The sequence below is a fragment of the Notothenia coriiceps genome, unplaced genomic scaffold (assembly GCF_000735185.1).
Source record: "Notothenia coriiceps isolate Sejong01 unplaced genomic scaffold, NC01 NC01_scaffold00035254, whole genome shotgun sequence".
In the NCBI taxonomy this organism is placed as follows: domain Eukaryota; kingdom Metazoa; phylum Chordata; class Actinopteri; order Perciformes; family Nototheniidae; genus Notothenia; species Notothenia coriiceps.
The window spans coordinates 1-23,948 of NW_011367955.1; the positions used below are offsets into that span (position 1 = coordinate 1).

The 23,948-nt window shown below is 39.1% G+C and overlaps 1 protein-coding gene across 5 annotated transcripts; it reads left to right on the forward strand.

Moving 5' to 3' along the window:
- The first annotated feature begins 10,791 nt into the window (after nt 1-10,791).
- syt10 (synaptotagmin X) lies at nt 10,792-23,183 on the forward strand. Of its 5 annotated transcripts, XM_010791129.1 has the most exons (8): nt 10,792-11,134; nt 11,800-12,196; nt 14,995-15,556; nt 17,076-17,196; nt 17,467-17,638; nt 18,517-18,646; nt 19,255-19,264; nt 21,736-23,183. In XM_010791129.1, exons 1-8 carry the CDS (start codon nt 10,933-10,935, stop codon nt 21,759-21,761), a joined length of 1,620 nt encoding a protein of 539 aa, XP_010789431.1. In that variant the 5' UTR covers nt 10,792-10,932; the 3' UTR covers nt 21,762-23,183. The 5 variants fall into 5 exon arrangements, with proteins under 5 accessions (XP_010789431.1, XP_010789429.1, XP_010789430.1 ...); XM_010791127.1 differs by lacking the exon at nt 19,255-19,264; XM_010791128.1 differs by lacking the exon at nt 19,255-19,264 and having other exon boundaries at nt 10,792-11,119.
- The last annotated feature ends 765 nt before the right edge of the window (nt 23,184-23,948 follow it).

Below are 23,948 nucleotides of genomic sequence, written 5' to 3' on the forward strand. Positions count from 1 at the left end.
TACTCAAGTGTTACGTGCTCCCCTCCTTGTTGTCTTTTCTGTCTCCCTGCTGCGCAGGTGCACCTGGTCTGCCCCTGGCTCCGCCTCTGCAGGTGTTCCTAATTCCACTCAGCCGTGTATATAGAAGGAGAAGCTTGAGGAGAAGGTCTCGCCAATCCTAACGCCGGAAGACACTCCCCTTTAGATATCTCTCTCTAATTGTTTGAGCTGTAGATCATTTATATGTTGATGTGTTTATGTTTAGCCTGGAGGACCTGGGGCCTGTACTATGAAGCTGGTTCAACCTAACCTGGGTATGTTTGAGTTAGCCGGTTGGCCTAATCCAAAACATACGCGATCTCGCTAAACGGTACTACGACACGGGTTATCAAGTGGATCGCTCAAGCCAGCCGTGCCCTATCTAGTTAGGTGCGCGTTCACATGAAAGGGGTGGTATTTGGAGCATTCGACCAATCACAAACATGGAGAAGCGTACTGACAGCGCAGCGCGTCATACTTCCTGAATCAAAAGTCAACTTTTTATTAGACAAATATGAAGACGTTAAACTTTAAACATCCATGACTCAAACACTTTATCAAGGATAAAAGCCACATAGTTACACCTGCAAGGTGAATACAGCTGGTACAAGTGTTTGAATGCGTACATTAACAGGTTTATGATATGCCCCGTCTAAGACACGATCTGAGTTTAATTACATTTGACTCGGGTGTTTCGTAATGTGTTGCTTAAAATAATACTTCTGCATACAGTATGTGACACTTTAAGTGTTGCACGGCCAGATACGGCTCAAGAAGCTGACTCAGATAAGGAAATATATGATACATTATGATGTGATATGCCGCGGACTGTACTGTTACTTTGATCCGGTTATTTATGTTGTGGCAGATATTTAATTAAGCTTTCTTAACGCTAATGTTATAATAGTCAGATTGCGCTGAAGATGGGAGGTGATATTCTATTTAATTTCACGTTCACACAGTCTGTGATTTTTGCCGGCCGTCTTTCCTGCAACGGCAGTTTAAACTGTATTTCCTTTCTCCTGTAATGTGACTTGATCGCTTTAAACTCCGCACCCCGCTCCGCACACGAAGCTCTGATTGGTCAGCAGGCAGTGCTTTCACTGAGTTGATCTCTTAGCCTGCAACCTAACCTGGTCGGGACCAGGTTAGCCACTAAGCATAAGTTACCATGGAGATCTAGCCTGCTAAAAAGAGAACCAGCTTCGTAGGACCGGAAAGCCGGAGTTTTCCCTGAATTTAGCCGGCTAAGCGAAAATCCTGCTTCGTAGTATACCCCCCAGGTAGTCCAGTTTTCGCGGCTTTATTTTGTTTCCCATAGGATATAATTGATTTGGGATGGTTAGGGTGGGGGGGGGAGCTCTGGGTCCTTCGGCCCTTGGTGTGGCTGGCTAGGGTTCCCTCCTTCTGTTTGTTCCTTTTGGCCGTCCTCCAGACCTCTTTTTGTTTGCCGGTTCGCTTGTGTGTGTAAAACGGCTGGACATCAATAAATGATCGTTACCCAGTACCAGTTTTTGCATGTATTATTTTATGTTGCGGGTCTCCCCACGAGCCACAACTACGGAGTAGAGGGTGGGCCGTAACACAAGTAACGAATGTCAAATGAATAGTTTTTGTATAGTAGAGTTAGGTTCCACTACCAGCAATTAGACACAATACATTCTCATGTATATTTACATCTTCCTTAACATATAGCACATACATCTATTTACATTATTCATATATTCTATAATCAGTATTTTATTCCACTGTACAGTATTTAATTGTAGTCATCTTATTCCATTTTACATGCACACACTTTACTTATTCATGCAGTTTTACCGTTGTGTCACTTGCACTATTTGTGTTTATATTATTTTTTTCTTTTTATGTTTTAAGTTTATTGTATGTTGGAAAAGGGCTTAAGATGTAATTGCCAGTAAATACACTGAAACTATTGTACCTATGACAATAAAGCAATTGAATCTTGAATCTTTGTCAAATGGATTTTATTAGATATTAATAATGTATCATGACAATGCTCGTAGAAATGAACCTGCAGAGCTATATCGTCCTGATCTGCGTCTTTACAAAGCTTGTTATAGCATATTTCAGTTAATTGTTTTAAAAGTGCCCCAACTACTTACATTTTAATTAAAAAAAGACTCCATAACAATGCTTCTTTTTCCAACTCTCGTTCCAAAATATATATTAAATTATTAAACGCTTTCTACCGCTTCTCAACACCAGTTTCTTATATTCAAACAGCTCATTGTCTTCTCATTTCAACAAATATATTGAGCATGGAGGCAACACTCTCCGGAGTAAACACAAGAAAATAATCCCTGTCATGTTGCTTTTAAATCTGCCAAATGGCTCTCACAGACAACAAATCCCAGCCTCAGCGGACTCAACTGTTGTGAGAATAATCAACAGAAAAACAATGTTTTTAGGGAAGCCAGTGTCATTAAACTGCTAAGTAACACATTGATCTAGCCCCACACAACGTCCCTTTGTGGTTAAAACAGGGGAGGAGGGAATTAAGAAATACTGAAAAACAAACAAGAGCAATCATCTCAGTGAAGCCATAAGACTGTACACACTGCTCTTTAAAGACACACACTTTTATTCTGCTTTTCTCTTCCACATGGGCGTGCTTGACACTAACAGGGGACTTGCTCTCTTCAACAAGTGGTGCTGATGCATTTAGATTTCTGATCTAATCGCTGTATCCAAAACAATTAAGTCAGCTGGCTATTTTGTTTGTGGCTGCTTGAAGCCACCCATGTTCCCGCTCATGAATGTTAATGATTCAATAATTTGTCCCTCACAGGCTTCCTTAATGTCAGCTAACATAACAGGCCGGGTTCGTAAAGCTTGTCTGTCGCCACAAGGAAAATCAGGGGCAGCCATCACTGAAACATAACATCACTGGAGATGACAGACAGCTTTCTTTTTAATTACATGTTAGTTTCTGCCAAAAAAAACGTGCTGGTGGTCTAAAAGGCTACTTTAAAAGACAGTTCACACTGTTAAAAAAAAGAATTGGATATTGAAGTATTTCATCGCCGGATGCTGCCGATAAAGGTTAACAAGAAGATAAGGAGAGACTCAACTATGCTGGCTTTTTACCCTCTTGTGTAAGTACAAGAAACTAAACATGATGTGCTCTCAGTCGGAGATAAGGACACTTTCACACTGCCATCTTGGTGTCCAACTTCCTGACATTTACCATGGCATTTCACCTTCTCTGTCCTCTCACTTTGAAAACAGAAAAACAATGTTTAGAAATAGAGATATAACCTTTTCTTTCACAGTATTACTCAAGAAACGCACATATGTTTCCACGAGCAAAATTACTGATGGGAATGTGTTTGTTGCGTCTTACACAGATCGTAGTTGGAATAATTGCAATTGCAATTCCATGAGATCTACATGTATGGATTTAAAAAAACTAACCAATATTGCCAAAGCTTAAGATAAAGCACATCAATACACATGAAAGTTAAAAGTGTTAAAGCAAGAGAGCAAAAGTCAAGTAAAATGGTCGGATATCCGTACTAAATAATCATTTTAAGTGAACATTCAGTGGGAGTGGAGTTGATGTTTTTTTCCCTGTGAACATCTGTACAAGATAATCTAGTCTCCTGGGGACTAATTATTGAATCAATTGACCAAGAACATTTATCAAATCAGTCATCTGCCAATGGAAGGACAAAGGTTCCAACTTGTCGCTGGGACAGATTCAGAGAGGATTTAGAGAAGTAATAATCCAAGAGACATGAAGAACAGCAAAACGTTTCAATCAATTTGAATTCCATATTGAATAATTAACCTAAAATAACCTCTGCTGAAGCCATCAAAATCACCTCATATTTGATTAATGCAAACATATTATGAATAACTGCCAGAACTAATAGAGACACATTGTCTTGACACTGGTGCAAAACTAAATTGGTCTAAGAAGGTGTTGGCATTGCGTGAAAAAACCTACAACAACTCCAAAGTAAAGACATTTTGTAATTTGCCCTCCAGAAAGATACAGGATCCTTTTTTCCTCTAAGTCTATTTCTAGTGTTGCAAAGAAATCTTCGGACAATGTAAATTATGAAAGTGTTTACTGCAAAACTCCCTGTATAAAAATACATATTTTAAAACAGATGGGCTCATGTCATCACTTCCCTTTCGACTGTCCCAAAGTGAAAAGGTGCTTTGCTAATTTAATTGTGAATCTGTTTTGCGTAAGATAATAAGAATTGTATGCTTTCTTTTCTTGTTTACTTTGAGGGGATGAGGGGGTCAAGCTACTGTCATTAGATGATCTGATGAGTTTTGTTGTTGGGTTCAATCTAGACTGTTGAAACAACAACAAACATATTCACTGGAACTTGTCTCTTTTTTTATTAGATAGAATGATTTATCGATAATTGCAGGAATGTCCCTTTTCTACCATGGTTTGTTTCATTTACCAATATATATTTCCCTGAACTTCAGTAAAGTTTAAGTTTCCTTGACTCCAACAGACATAGTCGTGGCTGATCAGAAAAATACTAGTCTGATGTATGGAGAGTTGTAACCATAACAATTTCCTATAATTTATCTTAACCGTACTTGTTTTGACGAAACAATACAGACATGATTATAATGTAAATCAGTCCTGATGATAATTGCTAATTTACATCGTTAAGAGGCATGTTTGGAGCTCTAAATGTTCTGCTCCTTCTTTGTGTTTGGCAGAAATACCAACGGGTCGGTGTGGCAGTGTGGGCTGCAGTGATTACTTTTGTGTTTGCAAGTTAGGATTAGCATAATCACGCGCTAAACTTTAATCATCTCGCCCTCCCACTTCCAGCGTTCCAATACGTAACCTGTAACAACCCTCTCTCCTAAAAATTACTTTCCCACAGAACTAAACTGCATTCTCAATTACGTTTAGCTAGAAACTTATTTTCTCCCACGTTACGTTTGTTATAAACGTATCTCAAATACGTTTATTTTCTACATATCTTCTAGAAACATATTTTCTCCCACGTTACGTTTCTTATGAACGTATCTTAAATACGTTTATTTTCTACATATCTTTGCCATTTATTGTCTTGCTTATAATAATGATAATAGTCATTTATAAATATCATTTTAGAGCAAACATTTGAAATCAGTAGGCAAGGCTGTAATTTCGCCAGCTGTTACTCTCATGAGCGAGGCAGAAAATAATAGTTTTAACATGCCAAAAAGCTGCTATGTCGTTTATTGCACCTCAAACATTAAAACAAATCCAGAGTTACGTGTTTCTGTACTTCCTCTAAGAAGAAAGGACAGTAACAGAAGATCTCTGTGACGCCAGATGTGGTGTTCAAAAATTCAGTTTAGGATGGCCGAAGACACTCCACTACCCATAATCCCCAGCTATCGTTTGGGACTACAGTCCCGTTGACAAACCCCGTGATTAATCTTCAAGCTCTGGGATTGGATGTTGAAGTGGCAGTGCGCCAAGGTTACGCCGAGCGTCAAGCTCTTTGAAATGGAACGAAACCATGGCAGACTATTCAAAACTGGAATCGAACGCCCCCCCAGAATTACACATGCTGGCTGTTGTGTTTCGCAACATGTTCTCTATGGCACGTCTCTACTGGGAATTGTAGTTTTAAAAGACGTTTTCGTTTTTCCCAAAATTAGAAGTTGANTGTCTTGTAATGCACTGTTGAGGAACCTGTGACCCAAGTTTTTCATTCATTGCATAACTACACCGTAGTTGTGTATATGATATGTCAATAAACCTTTGAAAATCTTGAAATCTTGAAAGGGATGTGCAAAATAGCAATTATATGCAGTCTTTAATTAACTATTAGTAGAAAATAACAAGTAATGAATATACTTTATAGAGATCTGCAGATAAATGTTTACGTCTTCTCAAGCACCAACTATCAAATATCTCTCCTGATTTTTGGCACTTGACAATCACTTCCCCTGAATTTTACTCAGGTGTAACTACGGTAAGTCTGATTTAAGGGTTGTTTATATTTCACATCATTAATCAGAATCTGCAAAGTAACTAAAATAAATGTAGTGGAGTAAAAATACCAGGTTAACCTCTGAATTGTAGTGGAGTAGAATTACAAAGTAACAATGAGCTGGTATATATTAATGCTGCCCATTATGGATACAAGCGATTTTCACCCATTTAGTAATTACATGTTTTAAATTTGTACACACCAATTTGTTTCCTATCGCCTAAACCTCCAGGGCTGTACACAGTTTAATACTGTCAACTTCTAATTTTGGGAAAAACGAAAACGTCTATTAAAACTACAATTGCCAGTAGAGACGTGCCATAGAGAACATGTTGCGAAACACAATAGCCAGCATGTGTAGTTCTCGGGGGGCGTTCGAGTCCAGTTTTGAATAGTCTGCCGTGGTTTCGTTCCATTTCAAAGAGCTTGACGCTCGGCGTAACCTTGGCGCACTGCCACTCCAACATCCAATCCCAGAGCTTGAAGATTAATCACGGGGTTTGTCAACAGGACTGTAGTCCCAAACGATAGCTGGGGATTATGGGTAGTGTAGTGTCTTTGGCCATCCTAAACTAAAAACAAATTCGGATATCATATCGCATTAACAACACCACATCTGGCGTCACAGAGATCTTCTGTTACTGTCCTTTTTCTTAGAGGAAGTACAGAAACACGTAACTCTTGATTTGTTTTAATGTTTGAATTGCAATAAACGACACAGCAGCTTTTTGGCATGTTAAAACTATTATTTTCTGCCTCGCTCATGAGAGTAACAGCTGGCGAAATTACAGCCTCGCCAAATGTGTGCTCTAAAATGATATTTATAAATGACTATTATCATTATTATAAGCAAGACAATAAATGGCAAAGATATGTAGAAAATAAACGTATTTAAGATACGTTCATAAGAAACGTAACGTGGGAGAAAATATGTTTCTAGAAGATACTGTATGTAGAAAATAAGCGTATTTGAGATACGTTCATAACGAACGTAACGTGGGAGAAAATATGTTTCTTGCTAAACGTAATTGAGAATGCAGTTTAGTTCTGTGGGAACGTAATTTTTAGGAGACAGGGTTGCCTTTAACTGCCAATAAAATGCATTTTAAAGTGGAGCTGATTTTCCACCAGGACGCCAATCTCCCAGCAGCATTTTTTTTCTATCCACAATGTTCCTCTGGAAATAAACAGAGGACATAAACCCAGACACAAAGCTAATCTCCTAGACAGTTTACTGACAATGTATTTCAAGTAGTGTTGTCTAGGAGACAGACTCTCCTCGATTCACATCTCTAATGTCAGGAGATTCGAGGCTGGGAATTAACCACCAAGGGAAATTACATACTCTCGGGGAGAGAGATGCATCAATTGTGTTGAATACACAAAAGGCCATGTTTTTGCATAATTTCTCGTGGACATGGACTTATCCGTGGCTGCAAAATGCCACAGGTGGCTCCCAATCAGATGTTGCAAAAGTCCATCTGTGTCCCAAACAGCACCTTCCAATGAAATGATTACATTATACTCCACACAGCACACAGTGCCAAACTGGTGGCTGGAAGCACATGTGGTTCCTATCAACTCAATGATATTTACTTGAAATCTGTACAGCAGATGATTAGTTTGCCCTTCTGTTGGTTAATTCCCAATTTGGGAGGTCTGCCAAACTGATTTCTGGTTCTGGCCTAGTGATGTGTGATGACAAGTGATTTTTTTTTTCACCATTAAGGATGTTGTGAAATACGCAGGTGATGTGCTGAATCATTCTAGCGGTTGCCAAAAAGAAAGAAATTCCATGGGGACAATAAAGAATATCTTATAATAGTGCAAGTTGATTATATTTTCATACAAAACAAGTAACATGTTATTTCGCTTTGGACTCTGAAACATTGAGACATTGACATTTCATAAACCCAATCATCATTATTCTATTGATAAAGAAATAACGGAAATAATTGTTGCCATCCTAATTCAAAGGATCATCAAGGTCCACAAAGACCAAGAACAAATGCATTAAATGTCACTCTACCCTATCCAAGAGATTTCAAGATATTTCACTATAAAATACCAAAATAATTGTAAAAGACCAAAATATCAGGGGAATTTGATTAGGATTCAACCTGTGGGGAATTTCATTATCTATGTAACATTTTTGGCAATCTATCTCATAGACGTCAAGATGGTGGATCAGTTAATACTCTGACCTGGTGGTGGAGCTGAGGATCACTGAGGTCATGAGGATTCGTCCTATGGGCACCATGAAGGTGTGTACACATTTCATCCAACAGTGGATGAGATATTTGACTCGCAATGTAAACCTCGAGAAAACTAAGGGGATCAGCAAAGTCAGTAAGATAAGACCATGCATGTATAGGCCGAGCTCAGAAATAGAGATTAAGATATACAGTATACAGTATATACTGTATATATATTGAGCTTTTCTACCAGATGTTTTCTTGTTACATGCTATCCTGACTTGTAATCTCCAGGAATCCAAACACAGAGCTACCATTTCATAAACTGAATGCAGACATGTAAATGTGTCAATCTGGTTATGCGAAATGAGTTCAATGAGTTGAACGTAAATCAGCAGAAAGACACTCCTGCTCCACACATTCTTTGACATTGATTTAAAGGGGACCTATCATGCAAAATGTACTTGTGTACGTCTTTTATACATGAATATGTGTCACCAAGTGTCAGAAAACACAACCCTCTCTCTTTTCCTCCATACCCAAATCTCTAAAAACGGGGCTGCAACGGAGCTAATACAGATTTGAATTTTTCTGACGTCAGAAAAGGGGTGCTCCGCCTATATGGGCAACTCTACACCTATCAGGGGAATGGGGGGTTGGGCCACGGCCATTGCCGCTCGAAAGCGCTGGAGACGCTGTAGTACATATGCTAGGCCTGTAAGTGGCGCTGTAGTCTGCCACAAAAGCAGCGAAGAAGACTTCTCATAGAATCAGCCCTTGCAAAAACAGGGCTAGAAAAGAGCAAATAGAGCTAAATGAGGCATGGCTAAAATGCATGATCTGTTTGGTATTTTGAAAAAAAAACAGACATGTTTTAAATAGGTATGGCCCTACAATATATTATTCAAATATAGCATGATAGATCCACTTTAAAATGTTGAACATACATACAGTGGAGGAAATAAGTATTTGATCCCCTGCAGATTGAAAAAAAATCAGATATTTCCTTTCTCATAAGCTTTAAAAAATGCTAAATTGGGAGCTTTGTCAAATATGAGGACATGGAAACTAAAAATGTATTGCAAGGATAAGGACACATTTGTGTCACATGTGAAAAGGCACAGAAACCACTCAAATCAGTAATATTTCTAACTGTGTGGTTGTTCTTAATGATCACCTGGCTCTGGCTGGATTGCAAAAATCGCTTTCTCCCCCATGCTCCTGTTCTATTCCTTAGTTGAAATCTTTTCTTCAGGACATGCATTGACCACCATGGTTGTGTTGTCAATCTTTCATAGCAGCTGTTGCCTTTTTTTCTTCTTCTGTTTTTGCCAAAGAAACTTCCAGTTTCCCTTGGCTACGGTTTTGTGCCCCCCATTGGCACACAGTGTACGATACATGAAAAGCACCATGTGAAAGAACTGTGCACCTGCGGAGGCAAAAAGTTACCACAACAACATGTAAGAACGTTAAAAGTTATAAAATACCTTGTTTTCATAAGGTTATCACAATCCAAGCCAATCCTTCAATGACTTTTTAACTAAATCAACTTTAACCTTGAAGACAGTTGTTAAGCATATACACATCTGTGATTATATTTAAAATATGAATTACAAAAAACATGACTTATGCAACTGTGCCAGGCGAGAGCTCTTTGGGTCACAACAAGATGTGAGCAATCACACAGTGATAGACTCAAGAGTGCAAAGGATAATCATTGCTTTAAAAACATTAATTAAATCTATTTTAGAGAGATGCATTATGGATTTCCTTTTTTAGACTACATAACTGGTAGAATAATTAATTATAACAGCTTGCAACCTGGTCCGTAGAGAATTGAGTTATATTCGGAAAACTCATGGGCACTCGGAACTCATTTATTATAATTAAATTACAATACGAAAAGTGATCAAGAAATCTAAAGTTTAAATCTGAAAGCCTTACACTGTTCAACACCTTCATCTGAATATGTAATACTAAGTAGTAAAGTTATCAAATACATGGAATTGAATTAAAAGGTATGATATTTGCCTCCATAGTGCATTTTATAAAATAGCATTACACTTGAGTAAAGTCCAAGTATAGAAATGTTACTGTACAGTAACTGAGCAAATTTACTTATATTATTATATTCCACCATTGATTATAAAGTTATGCAAGTATGAAAAAATTGTGTACATACAAATATATAGAAAATATGCAATGGAAAGCAGCATCATAGTATTATGCACTATGTGCACACACACAATATTACTTGCTCATTGATTTTTAATGACACCAGACCAAGCATCCAACATAATGAATATTAATACGTTTGATCATTTAGGGTAATGAAAAATAAAAAAGGAAAACATATTTATCAGATTTATAAGAAAATGATTGGAATATAATCTCTTCATAGGTTTTATTTTGTTAACCTATAATGTTTCATTCATGTTTTATCATCTGGTCACACCACGGGACTCACTCACTGACTCACTCAAGAACTAACTAGAAAAAGTAATCCCGTTACTGCCACCAGACCAACAGCACCACAGCGAGCTGATGCGCGTCGCTATTGGACGCAGCAGCAGGTTGGACTCCAGCTCCCCGTCGCCTGTTACTCAAACGCAGGCAGAGCGTGTGGCCAGTCGCTCGTGTTTGCGCGCTGGATATGGATCAGGACCCCGCGCGCCTCCCTGCTGTCTCCCGCGGACGGGCTGCAATCTGCGGCGCGTAAAGGTGCCCAAATGAATCACCCCCTTCCCGGCTCCTCCGGCGGGCAATGGCTTAAAAGAAGAGACATGAGTGTCTGGACGGAGGAAAGCATCACCTTGTGCCAAAGGGCTCTACAAATCATCACGGACCTTTGTCTCACGGGACACGTAGACCGGGAGAAATGCTCGGATATATTTCCCCTGGAGAGCAACATACCAGGTAAAGGAAACACAGGTAAATGCAATAAAGTCGTTTTTTCTTTCCCCAATTCCCTCAATTTAGCACTTTAGTTTGTCCCTTCTATAAGAGATTCATGCAGTATAAGGAAAAATAATAACTCAAACATTAGCTTTCACTTGTTTAAACTTTATCAAACCGTTTAGTTGTGTGTATGTTACCGTGTTGCTAAAGTATTTCTCCACCTGTTACGCATCTTGCTGCAGCTCAGTCCAAACTGATGAGAAAGCAACAGGTGGAAAATAGACTGAGGCATATGCAATCCTCTGCATTTCTCCCGTCTTTCTTTCAAGCTTTAACTTTTTAATCTAGGAATTAACTCAATGGCAGTTAGATTAAAGCTGCATGTATAGGCTGCACACTTTGCATTTTAATATAAATCTGAACAGGAAATGTCAGGAGCCGAAGGGAGATTTTTCTCCTGAACATGTGATTCTCTTGATGCTGTGGCTCCTTGACTGAGGTTTTACATGACTTTATATTGTCCTGCTTTATCAAACAGGTGCACATGCTGCCCCCCCTTTCTTACAGCTGGCTTTCTCTCCTTTTTTCTCTTTCTCCCTTGCATGTTTGTCCGTCATATTTTGTCCCTTGCTTGCTTTCTCCTTTCCTGTTTACGTGTCTCTGTCTTCCTCTATGGGTCCCTCCCTGGTTACATGTAGACATCTCTATTAGTCTCCTTGCTGTGGTCGTGGGTTTCTGTGGCCTCGCCCTGTTGGTAGTCTCTCTCTTTGTTTTTTGGAAGCTGTGCTGGCCCATTTGGAGGAGCAAGACTCTGTCAGGTCACGCCGAAAATGGCCTCCATGTGGGTTTCCCCGTGGCGCCTCCACCCCACTCCCCACCGCCCAGCGAGTGCAAGGCGCCGGAGGTGGAGAAGAAGTACCCGCTGGAGAGGGTGAAGGTGAATGGACGGAGCACGGTCAAGCTCCTGGAGGCGGCCATGAAGATCAGCCAGACGTCTCCGGACATCCCCGCCGAGGTGCAGACCGCCTTGAGGGAGAAGCTCAGCAAGCAGGCCAAGTTCCAGAGGCAGACCACCGAGCCAACCTCCTCCTCCAGGTACCTTACATGAACCCATGGGTGTCATTTATGATGGGGAGGCTGGGGCATGTCCCCACCACTTTTTTAAAGTATAATTTCATGAGAATTTGATCATGTATAATCGCGAGAACAGTTGATCTGTTCACACTTGCTGTATTTCTGGGGTTCCATAAAGTACAATTTGTGTAACATTTGTGCAAGTGCTGAACAGAAACTTGAACAAAGTCTTGTCAAAGTTTCTTAAAGTTTAACATGACATGCACCTATGCTGTCGTGTGGGGTTTGCGAGATGAAAGAGCTTAACCAGGTGTTCAGTAGCTTAAGGTGTAGCGAGCGAATAGTAGGCCTGCATACATTAGTTTGTTTTCCTCACTGATGTAGAAACTCCTTGTAACAACATTTTTTTGTATCTAATGCTGACAAATACAGCGAATTTCTGAACTTGCATTGGTTTACTTCCCCAAGCCATTCAGCACAACTGATACAGAATGCAAAGGCTGCTCTGACAGATTGGACAGTGCAGCCAATGTCCTTGAGGTGCTTTGTGGCATGTAGAGCAGCAGCGGCTTTCAAATGACCTTGAAACGCTGGCACATGTTGAATCCTGTGAAGCGCTGTGTGACCAGCAGATTAAAAAACCTCCCACAGGCTCGTCAGCCAGACTCCGTTGTCTATCTTCTCGCTTTATTTCAAACCCTATAATCTCGTTAAACGTGTGAGTCAAGCTGATGTGGTTGAGGCAGGAAGCAACCACAGTAATTAAACAAGCGGCTCTTGCTCCTCTTTGTTTTCCAGCACTCTGTTTAAACTCAAACGTCCATAATTAGCAGTGCTGTGGGGCGAGCTGTCATCGGTTTCTGGTGAGCAGCACTAGGCAGCTGTGCTCAGTTTCTCAGAGGACGCCATTGTCGACAATTGCTTTGGCTTGTCATAAAAGTTGGGATTTGATTGAATATTTAATAACTGTGAGACGTGAGAGCTAGGGCTTCATGAGTTTCACACCCACCAGGGATGCAGATGTAAAGGGTAAAGATTGCAACACCTACAGTATTAATCCATCAAGGTTCCCGTTGGAAGATAAATCCTGATTAACAGTTATTATTTCCTTTCAGTGACAGAGTTCCCTACGGATGCTCTTAGCTCGAGTACCAACAGGTTGAAATAAACAAGGTCTTTCCAAATGTGCAATGACGCCGATGATTGGGATGCGACAAACAATATTATAAAAGTTGGTTTATGTTAGAAAGCAGATATCCTCACATTTACTGTATGAAACCTGAACCAGCAAATTTGGCATTTGGTTTTTAATAAGATTTAATTAACACTCAATAGTTTTTTCATCATAATTTCACCTCTAAATCATAAACAGTCTGCCTTTTCTCATCATTTTTGAGCAGAAATAAGTCCTAGCACATTTTTGTTTATCTCCATAACCCGTAGATAAAAAAAACACATCCCATTATCTCTTCATCTTATTAAGCATTTATTTTTAAACATATTGTAAACAGGTAGCATTATAGTATTAGTTAAAAAACGAAATAATGTGAAATAAAGAATGAGATTTTTCTAAACTCAGATCATCTCCAACTTCTTTGTGTTCATGAATGCATTATTGAAAACTGACACAGAAAGCACTTAAAAGGGTGTATTTCTTGTGTCAATAGTTGACTTGTGTGTATGTTATGGTTTTAAAAGAATTAAAATGAAACAACGCACTACTATACTTATACTGTCTAGTTAGTATTCAGTGTGTATAGTTTGTATTTCAAGCTGTTCTTTTCCCTTGGGGTTTTTCTACTGGCTCTTGGATAAAATGCTCCCTTCTATGTTGTTGACAATACTAGATCGGAGTAAGTATTCAATTTCCAGCTGTGCTTCTGGTGCCATACCATTTGTGCCCCGGCTGTCAGATCGCTGCCATTGTCTTCCTGTCATAAAAGAGGAGCGCCAGTTGCTAGGTGACAAGATTCGTGAGTCAAACACGGCCTTTTTTTTTTTTGTCGTTTCACAGAATTGTCTAGCATTCAGGTCATTTGTGTAAGAGCCCAAATGTGAATGCCTGTAATGTTTTAAAACATTTTTCCAAATCAAGGATGAAGAAAACCTTAAGTTTGTTCACTTGATGGAGAAAATAAAGAAAGAAGGATGTTGAATTTACTTTGAAGTATGTCAGTTATTAGGGCGTGAGTTTAGGGAAATTTAGCCACTTTTAGAAGGCAAAAATCGACAATATGAAAACCCCAGGAAGACTGTTGGGCTTCAAAGGCAATTTTCGTAATGGATTTACAACCTCCATGGCAGTCACACACATTTTTCATTTAGATTACTTTGGGAAAGAAGCATCCTTAAATCAACGGTAGATCGATTTTCCAGTAGAACAGAAATCCACATCAAGCGCTGTATTAATTTCTCTTTACTTATCCATGGACAATATGTGTGGATCGTACAGTAGGATTGGAAAGGTTAGTAATTAAAGTTATGACTTGCCAACAGGCTTTAAGCATACTAAACAATGTGCCTTTAAATAGTTATTACTGTAAAGTGTTGGGACTACATTTTGCAGCGTTTTTTCAGTGAGTATTTATACTTTTCAGCTAGATGTTCATGCCTCTCTTTTAACACCAACAAGACCAACCATTTTTGGAGCTCTTCAAGAAAATATGGTCACACATATCATGGGCAGCACGTAATTATGCATGAGGTTTGTCAGATGGGGTTCTTACTGACAAACCATTAGTGCTCATCACAACAAAGCCAGTCATGCACAACACTGTCACTTCAGACATTTACCAGATGCCCTTTACCCTTTCCAACAGGCACAATTCATTCCGGCGCCACCTGCCTCGTCAGATGAATGTCACAAGTTTCGACTTCAGCATGGATAAAGTGCCTCTTCGCCAGTCCTCAACTGTGAGCATTGGAAGAATAAAACCAGAACTCTACAAGCAGAAATCGGTGGACTCAGAGGATGGGCCCAAAGAGCCCGTGGAGACGTGCGGAAAGCTCAGCTTCTCGTTGCGCTACGACTACGAGGAGCAGTCGCTGGTGGTGACAATCCTCAAGGCCTTGGAGCTGCCTGCCAAAGACTTCTCGGGCACCTCCGACCCTTACGTTAAGATCTACCTTCTACCGGAGAGGAAGAAGAAGTTCCAGACGCGCGTCCATCGCAAGAACCTGAACCCTACTTTCGACGAGAGCTTCTGTTTTCCTGTGTCTTACGATGAGATCTGCAACCGCAAGCTGCACTTCAGCGTCTACGACTTCGACCGCTTCACCAGCCACGATATGATTGGCGAGGTGGTGGTGGACAACCTCTTTGAACTCTCTGATCTTTCCAGGGAGGCTGTAGTGTGGAAGGATATTCATGTAGCAACTATGGTGAGTTGGCGTTCACTCCAACACACTGCCAAATCCTGACATACTGTATGGGGACACTTTTTTTCTATTTACGGAATATTTCAGATTTATTTTGCCATCACTGTGTAAATGGGAACTTATACTTTTATTACGAAGGTCTTAATATGAAGTATTGCGCTGATTCACTTCTAATAACCCGATTCCATCAACATTGTCGACAGAAATGGCAGATGGAACACATTGGCTGATGAAAAGCATTTCCCAAAGCATGAATTATGCAAACACCCACACACATTTTGCAACTGCTGGGTATTCCGTGGATATAAATATAGCAACAGGGAGTAAAATTATCCAATTACAAGATGCATGAACTGCAGCAGTATTCTCTCAAGCTTAAAACTATTTACATCAACAAGGGTATTGCATTCTGTGGATAGCATCTTCTCATGTGAGGGGGTAATTTAATCCAGAATAAATATCTCTCCCACATCAACACTTCATCACTGTTTACTCAAGAGCCTCGGCTTTATTTATGAATGTTTACATTGTCAAACACTGAGCCACTGCCAGGTTCATAATAGGTTCTGTATACTATATTGAAAGCAAGATAATAACTATATATAACAGACTGAGTAGAGATGATTCTATACTCATGTTGTTTATTTACATTATATATTCTATAGTTGAGGTGTCAATTTTCCTCATCTTTGCTTGTATTTTGGTTATGGAAACACTGATACAGAAAGCTTACCCACAGGTGTTTTTTATCTATATAAAAGAAAGCTTAATGAAGGTGTTGGTAGTGGGCAATGGATTTTTTTTTTTTTTACAGTTTAAACATTTGCAGGATATTTAAAATAGGTGCTGATTGATTTCAGTGATATTTGGTGTCGAGTTAAGTAATTTGTTGCGATAAAATATAAAAATTATAGTCTTTGGTGAAGCACTGGACTTTGTGTACTGAATGAGAACAAGAATAATGAAGAATGTGTTTTTTATATTGACTAGGGAGGATGAACATTGGGGTTTCTTCTAGGTCTTAATCATTTCCAGATAAACATATATTCATTCCTGATTGCTCTGCTGGTTTTAAGTATTTAAACTAGCCAACAGAGTATAATTTGCAAAGTTTTGGACAAATACAAATGTTTACCTGATGATGGCGCTGGCTTAAAAGTCAGGAGATGACCAAAGATAACCTTAAAAATGGCAACCCCATGGTGGTGCTAGAGGAAAGTACTGGGTCTTTATCAAAGAACAGAGTATTCATCATCTTGTGGCCACAAATGTCCGTCTGTTTGGTCCAAAGTAGTGAGTCCTCTGACATTGCCACCTTTAGAGACAGCCGTGGCGAAAAACTCAAATAGTTAATTTCACATTAGAAACTAGCGACTAACAGCACACAAGAAACTGCAATTTGCAGCCCGTCATGCCGGTAAATGTTAAGTACCAGCTATCAAGATGATTCCTCCCTATTTGCTGACCTGTTTTCACAGAAGGGGATATTTTAAAATGCATTTATTTTTGTTTTGTCCTCCAGGAGAGTGTTGATCTGGGTGAGATCATGTACTCGCTGTGCTACCTCCCCACAGCAGGCAGAATGACCCTAACTGTCATCAAATGCAGAAACCTCAAAGCCATGGACATCACAGGCTCGTCAGGTAACCCCACAGCGAATTAGACAGGCCTCACATGAAAAGAAAATAAATAAATGTTACTTTGCTGAACAGAGACAGCAGGTAGCCACTTAGAAATGATCATGTGGAGGAGAAAGAAATAATTGTATTAGCAAAAGTATTATAATTTGCCCGTGAAGGCTGTACTTTAAATATTGAAACTGATATGAAAGGCCCGGTGCATGGAACATTCAGCATTATTTGTATTGTATGTTTTTGATGTTATCATCACATGACAGTAAACATGTCTTCCAGACCCTTATGTGAAGGTCTACCTGATATGTGATGGACGGAGGTTAAAAAAGCGAAAAACAACCACCAAGAAAAGCACGCTCAATCCTGTCTACAACGAGGCCATCATCTTCGACATTCCCCCGGAGAACGTGGAACAAGTCAGTCTGTCCATTATGGTGATGGATTATGATCGGTAAGTGGAGCAGTCACTACATGTTGTCAACATCTGTAGTACATGCTAATGTGTCTGTAGTCAATACTGTATATACGTAACGTATATCTACATGCAAATGTGAGAATAATGATGATTTTTGGAATAGTTTTAGAAGGCAAAACAATCCTTAAAATCAACCTGCAACAAAACCATGGACATCCTATAAAACAAAAAACAGAGATGAACCTCAAAACCTTGTCATAGTATCTTCCTTTTCTTAACAATCTCTATTTCCTAAAAGCATTCACAAGAACAATAAAAAGAGCTAAAATATAGGCATCAACACAAAAAAAAGCATGAATTCTCAATAGCAGCGATGCGTGATGCTCATGCATTTACACACACAACCTTGACATCCATGTTAGCCTCCTCGGGGGGACAAATGTGGATTGAGTGGGAAAAGTGTTTGTTGCTATAGAGCGTTGTACCAAACCCAGTTGGAGAGTAACCACCCACAACCTGTCTGCCATTTGAATTGGTCATCCTAACTACCAGTTAACAAAGTTCTGACATTTAAAATCTCCTCTGAAGTTTGACTGCCTGTTAAGCAGAAGGTTTGTTCAAATGAAGGTCCTTAAATGAGCTTCTATATGCTGCCCAACCTTGAAGAACCTCCGACTCTTAGCGATTCATTTATCTAATCTAAGACAGCTTAAAACTGCATTTTCTATTAAAAATTGTAGTGATTTTCAAGATTCAAGGCTTTCATTGTCATTTCTGCATAGCTATAGTGTAGTTATGACCATGAAAATCTTAGGTCACAGGCTCCTCCAATTTTCAACATTGATATAGGTATGAGTTTTACAATGTGGATCAAAATGTGTGTTACAGTAATGTGTGTGTTTCACTGCTAACAGGGTCGGACACAATGAAGTGATTGGTGTGTGTCACTCCGGGCCAGAAGCAGAGGGTCTTGGACGAGATCATTGGAACGAAATGTTGGCTTACCCGCGGAAGCCCATCACACACTGGCACGCTCTGGGAGAGGTACACACACACTTATTTTTATCCCTGACTCCATTTTCCCTCAATCTCAGATAATTCTTATATACAGAGCTTTATAGAAGCTCCTGAATATGACACAGGAAGATTATGCAATGCAAGGAAACAAAACATCAAATTAATCAAACCTCCTCCTCCATTCCCATTGGAGAATACATTACATTTTTCTTTGATTTTCTTATTTAAAAACACTAATCTCACCAATGGGCCTGTATTTGTTTTGATTGTTAGAACAAGTAGATCAGATCTGAGGAAAGATTACTGGAATAACTCAGAAATTGAAGTGATGAACAACAACAAAAATAGTAAAAATGCCATTTGCTGTACAAACATTTTTTCATTCTTACCTTTAAGAAAAAAATAAAACTTAAAGAGACCCTGACCGATGTTCACCATAATCAGCAACAGATGTTTTTCTCTTGACTGATGCATCCTTGAGGTATTTTGAACAGTAAAAAAAACAGTAATAAGATACCATGTGTACAGTATATGCTGTAAGACAGCCTATCCCTCCCCCTTCAAGTGAAATTTCATATTTTAAATGTTATCAATGTCTCTTCCTTTTATGCCACACCCCACCATCTGACGAATAGGAAGACACAGGTGACTACCCGTTTTCAGTGGTAAATCTACTTTAAAAGCTTTAGTAGAAAAACTGTGATCATAAGCAAAAACCATATCCTCTGTGGCTCTTGCTAAACATTGATCTATAAAAAGCACTCGTGAGGAGACGGGCAGCCTTAACTTAGGTTATATTGATTATCTATACCTCTTTTCTTGTGAAAAATAAAAGAGAATTTTACTGGTTTAACAGGTGTCTAACATTTAGGGTTATTAAGGTGAAAATCCCACTTGTGGATCAATTGAGTTATATTTCTATGTTTATCATTTATCCCCACTGTGTTGGAATCTTTTGTGAAAGCCTTAAATCCAAGATCACAGCTGCTGTTCTCTAGCATTACATATTGTATCCTCGATATTCAATGCATGTCTTTAGAAAATTCAACTCTTCCCCTCCTTAGGCCAATTTTCTTAATATTAACAAAATACACAAAAACGGTATCTTGCCACAGCTGATGTCAAAGTTGTTGCCAGTGTTGAAATAACTATTCATATCCTTTATTCAATTAAAAGTGCTTTTGCCTTTATGTCAAAACATATTTAGTATATATGTACTTAACTAGTAGTCAAAGTAAAAGCACTTGTTCTGCAGAAAAATGCCACCCATTTGATTTGTTTTTCATAAGGTTGTGAAAGTGTTGCATAAAGAAGCATTTTTCTGATTTAGATAATGTTCTGATTATTAATGTAAATGACCTAAAATACCTGTTGTACTGTAAGTGAAATTATGTGAAATATTGGAAAATCTAACACCATTTTACCTCTAACAGTTCTTCCATTAGTTTATTCTTCAGTTAGTCAAATGCCGTGTTTCCCCTATATACAAATGGCGGCGGTGCAGCGCCGCTGCTGAAATATGCGCGCCGCCTAGGGCGCCAGATCTGGAGGGCGCTGCGCTGGTAGCTCTGGGAGGGAAAAAAACATTTTTGACCGTTGGCGCTCATCCTAATTTTCGGCTTTGATGTAACAACATTCATAATTAAGTAATTGTAACACCCTTTTCACCCCGGTTACACTTTTAATTTGCCCTGTACGATGGGCGCTGTAAGTGATGCAAGTGGGGGATGTTGGCTTATCAGGCGCCCGCAGCTCACCGAGCGAGCGAGGGAGAGAGACAGAGAGAGGGCGCACCGGTACCGGCGCTGTTGTTATTAGAATCTGGTGCTAGCTGCGCTAACGGATATAAGAAGTAGATGTTTCTACAACCAGGGTGGAGGAGAGCTCTCCTGTCAGACTGAGAGGCTCAGTGAGGTAAAGGACTCTGAGTGTTTAGATGTTTACATTTTAGTCTAAGTTATCTCAGTGGGTCTCAAACGTTTTGACCACAAATTATGTAAACATATTTCCAAGGCACTCCTTTATAATTATTAGGATAAATAAAAACAGGTTTGAAATCATTCCAATGTATATTATAGGACAGTAAACCAAAAATATCGTTTAAAGTTGGAGAGATACAAAATATGCATAAATAAATGTTAACTAGGTAAAATAAGACAGAAATCAAATAAGTTACATTTATTTGTTATTGGCTATGGTAGGTTATTGGTTATCTTCACATACTTATTTGATTATTAAAATGTAAACCGATCTTTTTCATATGGGTGTTTAGAGTTGTACCCCCTAGATCCGGTCTCTAGTAATTGTGTGCTCAAAGTGCACCAGATTGAAGCATTTTACTTTAAAATGTTCAAAAAAATCTTCGCGTGGGGGCATACCCCCGGACCCGCCAGAGGATGTGACGTCCACCCCCCAATTCAAACATGTTCATACAATACTGAATACATTTGAAGCCATTTTGACGCATATTACTCTATGTCAATACGTTTCTGTTTTTGTAGTGTATTTGTCTTTTGTAGAGATTTTTCATTTATTCTTTATATATAAAATCTCGCCAAGGGCAGCAAATTGTCTAGAACCGGCCCTGGTACTAGGCCTCAAGAGCCTTTCTTGTGCTGGCAGACACATAGAAACAAATTGGCGGGGCGCACTTCGCACACAAAATTCCACGCGCTCCATGCTCACATTATGCCGGGCCCACATGCCTTAGCACCGCTGCTATGACTCCATCCTAGGGGAAACACTGAAATGTGTTAATGCATTTTAATTTGATAAATGAGAGTAGAAGTAGCATTACCTCAAAAGGTTACTTCATTTCAGCACTTGAGAAAATGTACTTACAGTAGTTACTTTCCACCACTGGTTGTTGCATACCTCCACTTAAGGACAACATGCATTGATAAGCTGCTTAATTAGCTGCAGATACATTATTACAAAAGGCACACAAAAGAAGAAATGGTCAACACTGCAGTAGTAAGTAATAGTACGTTTATGTCAATTCAACCTTTTTTTGCATATGATCACAGTACATCCTGATGAGGGAACTTACCTGTTTATTTAACACATATTGATGAAAGAAAGCCTCTATATATGTGTTGTGATATCTTACCTTGCAGTGGCCTGGAAGAGCAGCAAGCTTTGAGAGTCAAGGTTCGTGTCCTTCTCCCAAACCTCCGACACCCTGACAATCGCAGGTAGAGTGGAAACACGTCAGCCCTGTGAGGAAGCAGGCAGTCGCTAAGAAGTTGTGTAGCTTATGAGTCTCTTGTGAGCATGTTGTATGACAATTCATTCTGACGCCTTTCTTGTATGTTTATGAAAAACAAAGTAGTATTGAAATTGAACTCGGGTCCTTCACATGCTCTCTGAGCTGGCTATGCACAGCACTCACTCACTCTCATGCAGTTTAATATTTTGTTTTTCATACACCTGCTTTGAAATTCTCATCAAGGCTTAACTAGCCAAACATGTTCATAGACATCATGAATGGTAGGACCCCCGGCAAGAAATCATTGGTGATTAACTTGCAATCTTTTCATAAACTTTTTTTCTGGCTCTAGAGCTCTATAGGGAGTTAGCATTTTGCTTTGAAAATGGCACAAAGTTAAAAGGGCTACCCTCCTCAATAATACCATTAAAACATAGATAGAACACAGTCAATAAATCCAGTGAGTCTTGATTCAGGTTTTGGCTGAAGAATGAATGTGACTGAGGGTAGTTTTAATCCTAGAAGACTTTTTCTCTTGTTAAATTGGAAATACAATTGATAAAGCTTACATCTAACCTCTGTCTTGCTAATCCAAGGACAGGTATATGAGACAAGCAACATGATGAAATAGTCATGTCTTACATTTTCCTTATCATTATTGCTAGCTCTACACTGAAATACAGGAACAATGTCTCTTTCATGGTATGGGTGCTAATTTTTTCTGCCTAGGATAGCTACTTAAGCCTAAGCCTTTTAGCATGATATCAAGTACTGTATGTGGTCATCTGGTTTTTGGTTTGAAACAGACATATTAAAAGCCAACCAGCGACGGTGGCTGCGGTCTTTATTGCTCAGGAAGTTTGAAGTCACCAAAAAGTACTAATGAAAAGACTATTCGACCGCAGCCAGCATTCAACAAACTCATGAAGAACGTTAGCTTGATTATTTAGCTAGCAGATCAAATCTGCTAGCTAAATAAATCATACCTAAATTATTGGCTGTTTTGTCAACCTCTGACTACATTAGAGGGCCCATTGTGAGGAAAAAACAGCCGCAAATCTGCCTCCATTTGTCATTGTTCACTGCAGGATATGCTCTGAAAATGGAAAGCTTAACACGCAACGGTAGCAAAAGAGAGTGTAGCTAAGCTAACAATAAGCCAAATAACACCAAAAAAACAAAGTAGAATAACACTGATAGTTATCAAATTACTACAAGAATCCACAATTATATTTATTTACAACAACTGTTCACCAGGTACCAATTCAGGGATTATAATCCATAAAACATTTGAAAATATTATAGGCCTACATGTGTTTTCCATTAAAGGTGGGGTAGGTACATTTGAGAAACTGGCTCGAGATACACTTTTTGTTATATTCCATGGAATGCTCTTAACATCCCGATAGCAATGAATATCTTAAGTGCTTTGACCAAAAAATCCATAAAAAAATATCATCTGTGGAAGCCGTAGCAGTTTAAAAAGCACGACCAATCATTCTAGCCGCCCCGCTAAAGTAACTGGATGGCCTACCTGCCTGTCAGCCTTCCATCTCGTGCACAAATTTATCTAGTTGGTCATGTGCGCGTTCATGTGTGTTGGAGGAGGGGCTCTGTAAGGAAGTGGCAGATTTTTTCCGGCTGTGGATTTTCAAATTCTAGCGCACTCAAGCTGGTTTCTCCAAAATTACTACCCCACCTTTAAGCCAGAATTGAAGTTCACAGACATTGATTCAGTTTCTCCTTACATGTGACTCATAATATTAATATATTACTAAGAAACCAACATAGCAAATATAAAAAGGCTGTCTACTGTTACCTTACTTGCACATGCTATGATGATGCTTTCCCCCCCCCCACGCTGCCCTAAATATTTAAAAGAAATATTGTTACTTGTAGCATGCCTCACACCTCTTTTAAAACAAAATTAGGGAAAATAAAAGAAATAAGTAGGGGTATTTCAAAACTTTGTGTTTACATCTCTATATATTTTTGTCAATGGCACTGTTTGTACATATTCAAAAGTGAAATATAAGAAGTTGATGTGAACTTATGGAGGTAGACATCACAATGTATTTCTATTGTTTGGTGATAACTTGAGAAGCTCAGACTTATTGAGTA

Coding starts and splice junctions, on each gene's coding strand:
- syt10 (XM_010791127.1), top strand. CDS start 10,933: ATGAATCACCCCCTTCCCGGCTCCTCCGGCGGGCAATGGCTTAAAAGA. Junction 17,197..17,466: donor GGACATCACAGGCTCGTCAG/GTAACCCCACAG, acceptor CATGTCTTCCAG/ACCCTTATGTGAAGGTCTAC. Junction 17,639..18,516: donor ATGGTGATGGATTATGATCG/GTAAGTGGAGCA, acceptor CACTGCTAACAG/GGTCGGACACAATGAAGTGA.